Here is a 12,691-nt window from a genome sequence, read left to right as displayed (position 1 = left end):
CACCTCTCTTCCTTTTATTTCTAAAAATACACGCTTTTCAAGGGTACTTGGAGAACAACAGCTTCTTACCCATTCAAAAGTACCCCTCTGTGGCTCCTCCGTTATCTTTACACACATCTATAACTGTTATCACCTCTCCGTGAGCAAACCCAGGTTGAAGACCAACCTCATGCTTTTCTACAAGACGGGGGAAAATTAAACTTAAGGGGATGCAAATGCTAATGACGGATTTTGGCAGAAACACGACCTACGACAGTTTTCCATCCTTTGCTCGAACAGCAGCAGTTTAACATCCAGAAATGTGGTATACAGATTTCACTTCGTAACTACTGCACCAGACCCACGTCACTTTTTTTGCTAAGTCCGAACGTACTTGTGCAAAGCCTTTTAGATCAAATATCTTCTCTCCGGGTGGGGACTTACACCCATGGTCAAGTCATCTCTTAAGCACTTTTGTAAAACTGAAGTCTGCCTGAGCATCCCGCAAAGCCTTTTGCTACTCGGTGGGTTTTCTAACTTCCGAATTATTCCTGCGGCTTTTTTTCCCGATGAATATTTATGCAATGTTCATTCAAGCATCTTGAAACGCGGATGTCAGGATGCAGTAATGGTTTCACTACCGTCTTCACATACTCTGGCATTCGAGGATTACTTGAGCCCTTTTGGCTCTAAATTACTTTGTTAACCCATGCTCTGTTGGACAGGCCACCGAAATCCCCGTCACCTTTTCCGTGCCATGGTTCTTTCCTATAAGCCCAGCTGCTGTAAACGTGATTTCTGCAGAATCACCTTGAAACTGCCTGTCGTGAATCCTGACTGCTCCATGTAAGCGATCATCTTCCTCGTCATTTCCTACCCTACATAATCACGCATCACCCCAAGAACGGATTACTATGTTCTTCTGAATCTGCGACAGAGCGCTACAAAGATGTTTGTGAAAAAGAATCACATTCAAGGATGGTTTCCCATCTCCATTTTGACATGTCCGCTGCACAACTTTCACCCACTTAATTTGTACTACACTTATTTTGCACGCCGCGTGATCTTAGACTGTGTTAGGTCAAGAGCTTCCCAGCACAACGGTTGCTTTATTTTTACTTTTTTTAAAAGAAGAGTGAAGGAGAAAACCAGACCCTGTGCCAGCCAAGAGAACCCTGCCAAAATAGATGATGACTTTCCTCTGACCTTATTGATTCGATCACGTCTTGACACATACCGGCCTAGCAAAGCATCACTCTGGAGCAGAAAACAAACTGAAAAGGTCAGAAATGTCCCTGGATTTATTGTGTAAGGAGAAGAAAGAGAGACTAGCCACACTTCCAAGAATGACAGGCAAAATGCACTGTTTGAAAATAAAATATTTCTGAAGCGAATGTTAATTAAACACAAGGTGGTGGTTTTGCTACAAATATGGAACCCTTCGGCTTTTCGGTAATTAAACGATCGAACGTTCCTTCACTGGCCACGGGAAGCCAGTCTGGCATTTTGTCACACCATTTCCACGTGGCTTTGATGCTGCGATCCTGCTCGTTAATAAGAACGCAGTCACGAGACAGCTCTTTTTGCCTGGTAAGCTTTTTAAAAACATATTTAGCGACAAGCTATTGCCTGATCTGAGCGCTCACCCCGTCTTCAGCAAAACAGCTAGAATCACATTAGATTTTTACTTTTTTTTTTTTTTTGTTACTGACACCTGAGCACACAGATAGGAAACTCTGCCAATGAATTCACCGGGCAGGAAAAGTTTGTTCGGGGAGCCCGGGGATGCTAACACGCTCCCTGGTCCAGGCTTCACTTACCTGCTCCCAGGCAGGGCAAGATGCAATGCCTTGCAAATATTTTGGAGACCTCCCTTAGCTGGATCTCCTCTAGGGATCCAACACACCCCCAAAATCAACATCTTTTGTCTTTTTCCTGCATTGTCCCTAGATTCTCAGAAAGGCAAGGCTTCCGTATCCCGTCAGCAACGGGCAGATCACGCGCGGGTTGGTCTGACCTCCTCCGACTTACGGCGCAGAACCTGCCGTCATATTTTCTAGGGCATGGGCTCCTTATTCCCCATCGGAGCACCGCTGGCGGTGCTCTGCCAAAAACGAAGCACCAGCAGGTCTCAAACTAACTTTGCAGAAGCTGTAATCGTTAGAGAACGTCAACAAAAATATACGGCAGTGCAAATTAAGAGCTCTCAAAATAGAGGGCAGCTGTTGAGAGCGCAGTAGGTCAGACGAAGCGTTTGGATGGGCCGACCGGGGAAAAGGAGGCGGTTAGCAACCGAAGGGACTAAAAAAAGCACCTTGCAGAAAACAAGGCACGCTTGTTGTGAAGAAATAAACCCCTCCAATTGGTAATATTTGGAAGGTTATGCTGTCCTTTGTTTGTTTGCACGCTCTCACCGCAGCGCTCCTAGGGATTAATGTCTGAGAATTACACAGTGGGAGCCCACTGAATAGGAACCCTAGAAACATCCTTTCACACCAGGACTTACTATCTAAAACCATCCAGCAGCACGTTATAACAAGCTCCGCGTACTCAACTAAGTAACGAGGTTCAAAACTCGCACCTCGAGCTCCCACACCTCCAGCCAGGCTCCTACCGGGCTCTTTAGCAATCTTTGGATGTAAACCAAGAGGGGGTGGAAAAAAAAAATAAAGAGTCTTTACGCGTGGGTCTCAACAGCACCTTTTCAGAAGCAAACCCCGCATGCATTTCAGCTCCCAGGGCTACTCCACAACGATGCTAATTAGGATGAGGCAGGAGGTGGGTATCCGCCAGCTCTACCCTCGTACTCCGCTCTCACCTCCATCCCCATCCTCATTCTTCTCTGTAGCCAAGACCTGCGCAGAGAGACTCGGAAAGATAACGAGAGACGAGGGAGCGCAAAATCGGCTGATAAAAGAAACTATACTCAGCAATTCACCCTCACCGGCATTTACAAGAATGTGCTTAAGCGAAAGCAAAAAAAAAACCAAACCAAAACCGTTACAAACAAGACAGGGTGGTGTCCAAGCATTTTTACAGTCGGATCTGACACAGGCTCCACGTAAGGGATCTGGGTAAAGAAACCACTGGCAGGGCTGCTCTTATTCCAGGAGTCTAATAACTCAGCACCAGCCCTGACAGCAACCCCTTTGTCATTCCCAGGCTGATGTGTGAGTCACATCACTAATTATCATTGATTGCTACAGCGGCTTTAGGAGCACCCGCGGGGTCCAAACGGGAGCAATCCTTCCTCGTGCTAACTACACGGAGGCACGTTCTGCTTGTAAACCTTACTTAAAACGGTCGCGCCCGAGTTGCTGTGAAAGACATCTCACAGAGCAGCGAGGAGGGCACCCGAGGGGTAACGTCATCTCCTCCTAACGCCTTTTCAGGGAGCGGAAGCCCTCAAAGACTGTGTAATTCTCAGATCCATCCATAAAAAGACTGCAAATGGCGGACTTCTCCGACAGCTCTGTTTTTCATTACTCTCTCGCGTTAATTAAGGGATAAGGAAATTTTCACCTTCTTTTCCTTCTGTTTTATTACAGTAGCACAATACCGGAACTGAAATGCTTGCAAGCGCTTTGGCAGCTTTACCGCACGCACCGCATATTTCATACCCTTGGTATTTCAGGAACCGTTAGGCTGGGGTTTGTTTCATCAACAAACGGAAAAGCACCCCTGTTTCCCATGCTACTGCTGTAACCTCTATAAAATTTACTACCAAGTGCCACTTCACGTTCAAAACCAGAAGAGACAAGCAACCGGGTTTCAATATGAACTGCAATAAAAGCAAGAAAGAGAAATTAAAATACTTCTTAATAATTTCTGAATTTCGGTGCCTGCGCCCTGTCCTTCGGGAAGTTATCAAAGAGAAAGACGCACCGAGTGAAAGGTTTCAGCGGAGCAAGGCTGAGGGAACAGCAGAGATGCCGACCTTGGCGGACCCCGCCACCACCGAAGGACCAGCGCTACGCCTCCCGAGCCAAGTTGTGTGGTTCACGCGGGTCCTTTCATGCCGCCCATCAGCCCGGAGACCGGTTTGCCTATCTCATCAGCCCTCTCTCCCCGCCATCCGCTCATTCTCTAACGCCTGCAACTCCAGAAAATCGTTTTTGTCAAGTAATTACGGACTTTGAATTGTCAAAGCTGCGCGGCTCGAGCTGAACCAGTCCTGTCACAAAGCCGAAATTCAGGTGACCTCCAAAACTCAATCAATCCGCTACTTGCTCCCGCCCCGACCGCAGCCTGTCGGTCACGTTGGATTAGTGACACCTCGGGGACGGTTCTCCAGACTTCTAATTTGCCTGCGAGGGTTTAACGTCACAGCACGTACCTTGGGAGCAATCTTAACGTGGAACAGGACGTTCTGGAAGCGGTACCCATCGTTCACTTGCAAAACAACGGCATCGTCCCGGGTGTCAGAGCCATCGTGAGCGTAACGCAGCAGTCCGCCGGCAAGGTCATCCAGGTGGAATACGTGGACTGCAGCAGCCGAGTCTCCGGGAGGTTTGATCAGCCGCCCGTGCCGTGGAGGCTCTAAAACCATCAGCACGACGTCCTGAGGATTGTCGCTGTCTCTCACGCCAAGCAACAGTTCTGTTATAGTCCCGGTTTCCCCTCTGCGGACGAGGAGGGCTTCATTTCTGAACACATACGGGGCCTGAAACACAAAAGCAGCTCTTAGGTGTTTGCTAAACCTTAGCAATTTGATCGCGATCGAAGTCCGGAATGAAGAATGTGGGGTTAAGGAAATTCGCTCGCTTCGTCCCTGGAAACCTCCTATTTCTAAGCAGCAGAGAATTGCTCTCCTGCCCTCAGTGGGCAGATTGCAGAATAACTAGCCATTTAGACTGATTTAGTTACACTAAAAGAAGATTCTCATGCCACGGCAAGCTTAGGAAAGGAAAAAAAACCCCTTTTTTTTATACAGAAAGCAACGTAGTTATCAGCTAGCGCCTGTATTCCCTTTGCTGTCTGCACGGGTAAGAGACAAGGGACGTAGCTTTGCCTTATTACCAGCCACGGAAATTCAAATGGCACCGCGGACCCCAACTATTTTGGAAGGTCTATATGTAACAGGTACGGTGGCTGGCCCCGCTGGAGACGCGGGAGATTTCTGTATGTGAATGATGAGTTCAGGGTGGGTTGGGGACGGAGACACACCACGCTCTCCCCGTGCGTAACCTACGGCTTTGATAACTTCAACGTCTCTTGGGCTGGAGAATAAGACCCCACGCAACCTGCGTGCCAGGGTTATCTGTTTTAAAATGAGTTGCAGAGAGGGGAAAAAAAAGGAAGCAAGGAAGAATGACAGGAGAGGGAGAATAACCTACAGAGGATACTAACAGCAATGAGCCAAACCGAGAGGCAGAAACTTGAGTTAGTGCTTCTAAGCAGAAATGAGTCAATCAACTAGCACCGAAGGAAGTGCTTTTGCTTGTCTCGAGCCGATAAAGTCCATCTCAAAGACAGCAAAAGCGAGTGTCGTCAGCATCGTTATTTACTTATTTGCAAAGACTCCACACGGCCTTATTCGTCCTAGAACGAAGGGTCCACATTGCTGCTGGTTTAAATCAGCTGTCTGGTTCGTCATCGTCAAGAAAGTTTAAACCTGCAGTCTCCATCGATCCCAATAAACTTCATTTCACGGGTTACACCTCAGGAGGGAGGTGATCCCGCAGAGACCGAGTCAGAGCCCCGGGAGCGTTCATCGGGGCTAACTGCTGCCATCTCACCCGTGCACAACTTAGCAGGGTTCGTAAGGACCGGCGGGCAAGGTTCCTGCTATTAAACCCCCCTTAGGTATTCTGGGGCGGTGCCTGCAGCTCTTACTTGGGTGAATGTCCTACTGAGGTAAACAAGAGATTAGACTGAGCAACCATTTCAGCACCAGCCAGAATCAATATACACCCAACGGGATCAAAATCCACAGTTTGCCTTAGACGAAAGGACAAACTAGAACACTTCTCATTTCCAGAAGTTAGGGAATGACTAACATGGAATGGAAGGAGTAAAAGCAACAAAGAGCAATTAAAAAAAATTGTAATTCCCGACTCTGAAGCTATCACCTCTCTAGGATCCCAATCCGGAAAAAAACCAAGCAGTGCAAAGTCTCTAGATTGTCAGAGAACCACAGAATTACGCATCTCAGGAGGAGCTGTTTCCTGAAAGGAACACTAAGTACATTAAAGCGGAGGCCCCCGGCGTGGTATCACCATGTTTTTGAGCTGCTGGCTACGTTCCTGCTGCACTCGGCGTGAAGCGCGGAACAGCGCCCGCGACCTCAGACGCAAACCCATCCTCCACCGCGACGATTCCAAGAAACGCGTTTCTTAAATGACTCATTGCGAGGATGGACGCTGAGTCAGGCTCGCGGCACTCCGCGAGGAAGGATGATAGCCAGATTTCCAGTTACAGTTTTATCAAGCCATTTAATGCCCTTCCGAGGATGTAGATGGGCCTTAAGAGCAGGAGAACCTCATTTGCACTTTAAAGTCTCTTTATACCGCTGGAATACGCCAAGTAGCCACAACAAGTTCAGTTCAAGCAAAGCTATGTGAGCCAGCTTTCAGCTAGACAGTTCGACTGCGGGCAAAGCTCAGCGCAGGCTGCAAAGCCTCCTTGGAAGCCCGGAGCCCGTTAAAGTCAGTGCAGGGTGAACTCACTGCCAGCACGCCCAGCGGCAAGCGGGACGCTGGCCCGGGCAGCTCCATCGCATCCACTGCCCTCCCAGCAGCATCCCAGCAACACCTGTAGCTCGAGCGGGAATCGAAGCCCGCCCGCAGGGACACGATGATGTGACCTGCTGATAGGCTGAGCCTGGCACCCGCAGCTAGGCTGGGCTCGAACGACTCCTCCGTTGTGAAACGCTGAGCCCTCTCCCTTAAGGTGCGTCTCGCACACCTCTTCATACCTCGCCTTTCGGAGAGCCCGCCCTGGAAAAGGAGTCGGGAACGCGGCGCCTGTAACACCATCTCTCGGGTGAGGCCCCTACCCGCTATCGTGCTACAGACTTGAAATCACAATAATACGAGAGGCACGGACACTTGACAGTACCATCAACTCGCCGAGAAGTATTGAGCGGTTTAAGAGACGCGCTTTAAAGAGCTCATGCTGATTGAATTCCCAACTGTCCTAGAAGAGAGCATTTAAGTAAATGCTCTTGACTGTCAAAGCATCCTACCACAGGGATCAATCACCGTTCGATTGCCCTGCAGTGAACTGAACGAGACCATCCGCGGATCCAAAGAACAATTTGAACCGTAGGGACTCCTCAGTCCTCGCCGATAATTGCTCTATGATTGCACAGCTACAATTCCCCGCACAAGCAAAATTACCCGGGCCAGCTTCTTCAGTCACTCACCCCACGTCCAGTTCTTCCACGTGACTCTTGGCCGCCTCTCGACTAAGCGCGAGTCGAGTCTCATCCGCCTAACCTGAACTCCAGCTCAAGTTCTGCCCAGCTCCCTTGTTACCGTTGCAAGAAACCAGGGCTCTGAACGGTACAAACTCTGTGGCTGTTTCCCAGCTTTGTCACGTTACCTGGGTTGAAAATGCTTGAATGTTGACGACCTCAGGATGGGAGAAGAACTGTTGATCGCTGACCTTCAAGGAAAACCGTCCTTTCCTAAACAAGTCCCCAACAAGCCAAAATACAGGATAATATAAATTAATGAAGTGCTCTTGCAGGACTCAATAATGATAAAAATATTACATATTCAGTAAAAACGACTAGCTTAGCGAAAGAAGCTTTAGCTCAAGTTTTTCCAGTTACGTTTTTACAGTATTTTTTCCTGAAGATTCACAACAGTCACAACAGGCAATTAAATCCCTTAAACTACGTAACAATCTACCCACACAGGATGGCATCGCCAAGATAAAGTGCCTATTCTAAATGTCAGCTAGTCAGTGCTCAAGAAAAATGTCACTTATCTGGCTTCGGACCAGAAGCTCCCACTTTTCAGCATTTTTGCTTCCCATTTACTTTTCAGTAACGCCACCCAAAGACGCTGAGCGTGAAGTAGCTATGTTTCTCCAGACAAGACCCCCCGACGTTCCACCGTGACTACCAGGCAGACAAAACAGAAAGCACGGTACAGAAACACGTGCCCCAGGTCGAGCGAGCGTGAGCTAACCCTTGGCATCAGGAGGACACCCTGAAAGTCTTACCGAAAACGACGGATCAAAGAACACCCTGACAGAAAAGGGCAGAAACGTAGAACAATTCCCCTGAGATGAGTCTAGTCCCAAGGCTTTATGGTGATGTAAATCAAGCGTGAAATTTGGCAGGATGGCTTATTGCCTGGCAGCAGGAAAAATCTGCTTCCTTGCAACATGCTTGCAGCGCGAGCACTGCCAACTACTAATCACCGCTAATTATCCCAGGACACTAACAGGGCTCACAGCGCAGGCTAAGCAGTAATGGCTGAATGCAGATTGTGCCGCAGAGCATAGCGCTGACGTCACGCGAGCATCTTCCTGACTGGATTAAGAAATCGTTCTAAGAGCCAGACTAATACGCCAGTTTTAAACCCCCAGCAGAGTATCCTAAAGATGAGAGGGATTCCTGCACCCCCAAAGCACAACAGGTTTGGTAGCTGGATGACAGTCACCTCCTGTACCATAAATAGAGCACTTCTGCACCATCATTTACGGACGGTACCGTGTAAGTACATCAGTAATTTATTCAGCAGCAGTGAGAAGTGTGCTTCACTCTAAGAATGTTTCCAAGGAGCAAGGAAATACCCGTTCTCAAGATACGTCTTTTATTTTTTTAAAGGCAAAAGCTCTCAAAAAAGTTTCCCCAGAGTCACCTGGATTTCTCTTTGCTGTGCACAAAGCGGACCCTCTTCTCCTTCACATCCTTGGAGCTGAAGCGGTCGCCTTTGCTCAGCTGCACCTCTTTCCCGTCCACGGCCATCACCAGCCTGCCGTTGGAGGGAGCGCTGTCGATATGGAACCAGAGCTCTTCCGCGTCACCGTCCAGGTCACGCACACCCAGAAAGGAGAGGTCTAGGGGCTTCACCCCGCCAATCCCCACTGCGAGGGTACCGTTCACGTGGAAGCTCAAGGGATGCTCGCCGGCTAAAAAGAAAGAAAGGAGAAGTGTTACTGAATGAATTACAGGCACGGGCTGCGTTAGCATCTCACCTGTCACTACCATCTTTCGGATAACGGACCAGACCCTTCTAACGCCCTGTTCGTTACTGACCTGGGGGGACAACCGCTACCCCAAGAAGAATTGCAATCCATCCCGATCCCCGCTATGATTTTGAGAGGCTTCGTTTAGAACAAAGAAAAGATAAGCAAGTGCCACAGTTGATTTAGTAAGCGATTTCCCCCAAGACATTTTTTTTTTCATTTGTTTTACATCGACGATAAACGATGCTGTGATTGGAAAGACGTGCCTCCAAGCCTAACGAGGTACCTTCGCTTAGCAAACCACCTCCGTGCGCATTTTACGAGACAAAAAAGCTGGAGGAAAATAGCTGCCGACTTCTAACGGTCGACTCCAAACTGCGCAAAACTGAATTCCAAAAATGCCACTGAAGGAACACCTACTCCTGGCCTTAAAATCTGCCGGAAGCTCGCCAGCTCGGGCGCTTTGTCGCAAGAGACGCTCACCTTCTTCACACTCTCTGGTCCGTGTATTGCCATAGAAACCCTGGCCACAGGCAGAAACACAGATCTTATTCTTCAGAAACGTGGTGCTGTCGCAGAGGTGGCACAGGCTGTCGCTGTCACACTCCAGGCACCCAGGAGGACAAGCTGAATCGGATGGAAAGCACAACCCCATTGAGACACCGCAAAAAACCAACGCGGCCGCCGGTGCGCAGAGCTGTCCCGGGCATCGGAACAGAAACGCCGCTGCTATTTGTGTCCTACCTACCCGGCAAAACCAGTCGGAAAGCGGGGGCAAAACGCTGAGATAAAAGAGTTGTTAACAAGTTCTTTCCTCATTTGACCACTGTCCCACTGACTACAGAGAACCTGAGACGATCTTCCAAACGGAAGAAATGGGGTTTTAAGTAAGTGTTATACCACTTTGAAAAAAGTACTCCGAATTCAAGTCCTACACAGCTTGTTAACCCACAAATACAACTGAAACCTTTTTAAAAAGGACCTGTTTATTCATATAGAGTGTGTACACGCATATACACACACACCCCCCCCACCCCAGAAGCCATCGACAACAGATCTCGTTCCTCCCGAATTAGGTACGTCTGAATGCAGACACAGTTAGCGAATTCTCAGGGCACCGCGTCACCTCAGCAGCAAGTTTAACCCAGCATCTAAGCACTTCCTCTTCACCTCAGCCTTGGAGAGAAAAAGCGGCGTATAGCACACGGACTACGACCCCGGTCCCTCTCCCCGACATCACGCTCGCTTTGCTTACCCGTGCACTTTCGCCGTGCGCGGTCTGCGTAATATCGCTTCCCGCATTTGCCAACACAATGGGCGTCCAAGAGGAAGAAGGGAGCTCGGCAAAGGCTGCACTCATCTGGTCGGCGACACTGGAGGCAGTGCGGATCGCACCCTGAAAGTCGTAAATGTAAAGAGTTCAGGTGTAACACCCCGCGGGAACCGCAGCCCCGTTGTCCACGTGTTTGCGTTGGAGGGCAGCGAGAGATCTGAAGTTAGAGCGCCGAATTCCTGCTGAACGCAAGACGTGCACAAACTGCAGACAAGCGGGGAAACATTTTGCCAGCGGTAATGAGAAGTAATGCTCCAGAAGAACTCACTCTGGCATGTGTCCGACTCCTTGTAGAAGGCTGCAGGGCACCGTTCCACGCAAGCTCCTTCGTGGAGAACGTAGCCCTCCATGCACTGCAGGCAGTCGGTGCTCTGGGGACCTTTACAAGCATTACAGCTCCAGTCACACTCTGGAAGAAAAAAAAGTCGGTGCAGGGCAGCCCTTCCTGGGGTGCTCACCCTATACGAGTGCTTAGCACGTGGGGTCTACAAGCTATGGGAACAGAAGCCCTAAGAGCAAAGAGCACAGTAAAACCTGTTAGAGAGGTACTAAAAAAAAAAAAAAAAAAAAGGCAAGCATGATTTGTACTGAGTGGCTTATTACAACTCAAGAAATGGGTGGGGTTTTTCCCCCCTCTCGGACTTCACATGTTCTATGTCGGATGCGAGCAGGCTCGGCTCTTGTGCAGCACGTGGGCCTGCTAGCGCTGGCAGAGTTTGGCTGCCCGTAGAGCCTGACTTTATCCCATAAGTAGCAACGCTCCTCTTCTGCCAACGCTGAGTTTGTTGCTCATTAGCAATTATCCACCCTGCTTCATCAATCTCACGTTTTCGAATAACCGAAAGAAAATGAAATCCTTGTCCCTCACAGTCCAAATGTCCCCCTGGAAAGTCCACGGGCCAGAAACCCGGTGGATCCAGCTGGGATCAGATCTGCTTCCACCATCTCCCCTCCAGTCTTCGGCCGACGAGCCCCAACCACGCACACGTGCCCAAGGACTTCTCAAGCTGCCAACGCTACTGTTGGTTTCTTGGTGGCACTGAGAGGGTCGGGATCAGAAATTAATGACGGACACACTTGGGCTGACCAGACAGACAAAGGGGCAAGAGGAAGAGGGCGGGGGGGAAATAAGGACTCAGTGAGGTGAGCTGAACAGCTCCAGTCCATGCAGCACGTCCAAGACAGAGCCAGGACAAGAGTCCTGCCCCGTTCCGACACCCTAAACACCAGACAACGTCACCTCTCTGAAGAGCCGCAATGTTAAGGGCACGGATGCGGCTCAGTTAAGCCAGGCTGAAGCACTGAGAGCGCCAGCTAGAAATGACCACTGAACAACAAGTCACTTCTATTATATCCTGGTCTTAGCTGCAGTAAAGCCACGTTATCCTCCCTGATCTCCATGATGGAACACTCTCCTTGGGAGTTCTGGAAATCTTTCGAGTCACGCATCCTTTAAATCACTCCAAACTGTTGTTCCTGCAGTCATCCAGCAACACAGTATTTACTAAGACGGAGAGGAGCCGGGAGGTACACGAGGGCCTGTAAACACTCTCGAAGAGATTCAGGCTGGTGAGCTCACGCGTTATTCAGCTGACCCACGACTGAACGAATTGCCGGACCTGACCCTTGAAAAGTTTGCTGGCTCGCTTACTAAATCATTTGCAAGAGAAGGATTTGCAATCATCTCGTTTCACTGAAAGGCTGAAGTATTTCGGCAGTAGACTGCCGAAAAAGAGAAAAAACTGTAAAAACCTCGGGAGCAGGCTGTCACCGAACGAGTCCCCCCGCCGTACACCCCTTTTAAAGCAGGCCACCCACACAGATCACGCTGCAACCTCGCGGGTTGTCCTTAGCCAAGGCACTTGCAATTTTATTTTTTTTTTTCCTTTTTTTTTTTTCTTTAAACCAGCAACGTGTTTTTCACCTCTGCAAGTCTTGCTGGAAAAATCCAGATAATACTGCTGAGCGCAGGTCTCGTCCTGGCATTCTCCAAACAACAGGACCTTAGCGGGATCTCGGCAAGATGTACAGCCGGCGGCTGATTCACAGCTCAGGCACTGGCTGTTGCAAGCTGCGGGAAGACAAAGATAAAGAAAATAACTGTAATTACCGATGCAGCAGCCAACTGTACGACTCAAAATGGTATTATCCTGTAGCTTCGCGACTCCTCTTGGAGAGGTACCCGCGGAGGCTTCAGAGTTTTGGCTGCTTACGTTCCTTTTCACAGCCGCCAAA

The 12,691-nt window shown here is 49.3% G+C and overlaps 1 protein-coding gene across 5 annotated transcripts in view; it reads right to left on the bottom strand.

The window, feature by feature from the left end:
- The window catches only part of FRAS1 (Fraser extracellular matrix complex subunit 1), a 160,062-nt gene that overhangs the window by 45,735 nt on the left and 101,636 nt on the right, over positions 1–12,691 (bottom strand). For all 5 annotated transcript variants that reach the window (XR_012835140.1, XM_075750918.1, XM_075750920.1 and 2 more), the window contains 7 exons: positions 12,381–12,527; positions 10,725–10,865; positions 10,379–10,519; positions 9,607–9,750; positions 8,796–9,066; positions 7,525–7,609; positions 4,316–4,642 (listed from right to left, as the gene is read on the bottom strand). Coding sequence is in view for 4 of the 5 variants with exons in the window: in XM_075750918.1 (XP_075607033.1) it covers positions 4,316–4,642; positions 7,525–7,609; positions 8,796–9,066; positions 9,607–9,750; positions 10,379–10,519; positions 10,725–10,865; positions 12,381–12,527 (1,256 nt within the window). In the remaining variant the exon portion in view is untranslated. The remainder of the gene's footprint in view (positions 1–4,315; positions 4,643–7,524; positions 7,610–8,795; positions 9,067–9,606; positions 9,751–10,378; positions 10,520–10,724; positions 10,866–12,380; positions 12,528–12,691) is intronic.

Source organism: Balearica regulorum, chromosome 4 (assembly GCF_011004875.1).
Source record: "Balearica regulorum gibbericeps isolate bBalReg1 chromosome 4, bBalReg1.pri, whole genome shotgun sequence".
Lineage (NCBI taxonomy): Eukaryota > Metazoa > Chordata > Aves > Gruiformes > Gruidae > Balearica > Balearica regulorum.
The sequence above is the reverse complement of the archived record's forward strand: the minus strand, read 5'-3'. Positions and strand labels throughout refer to the sequence as shown.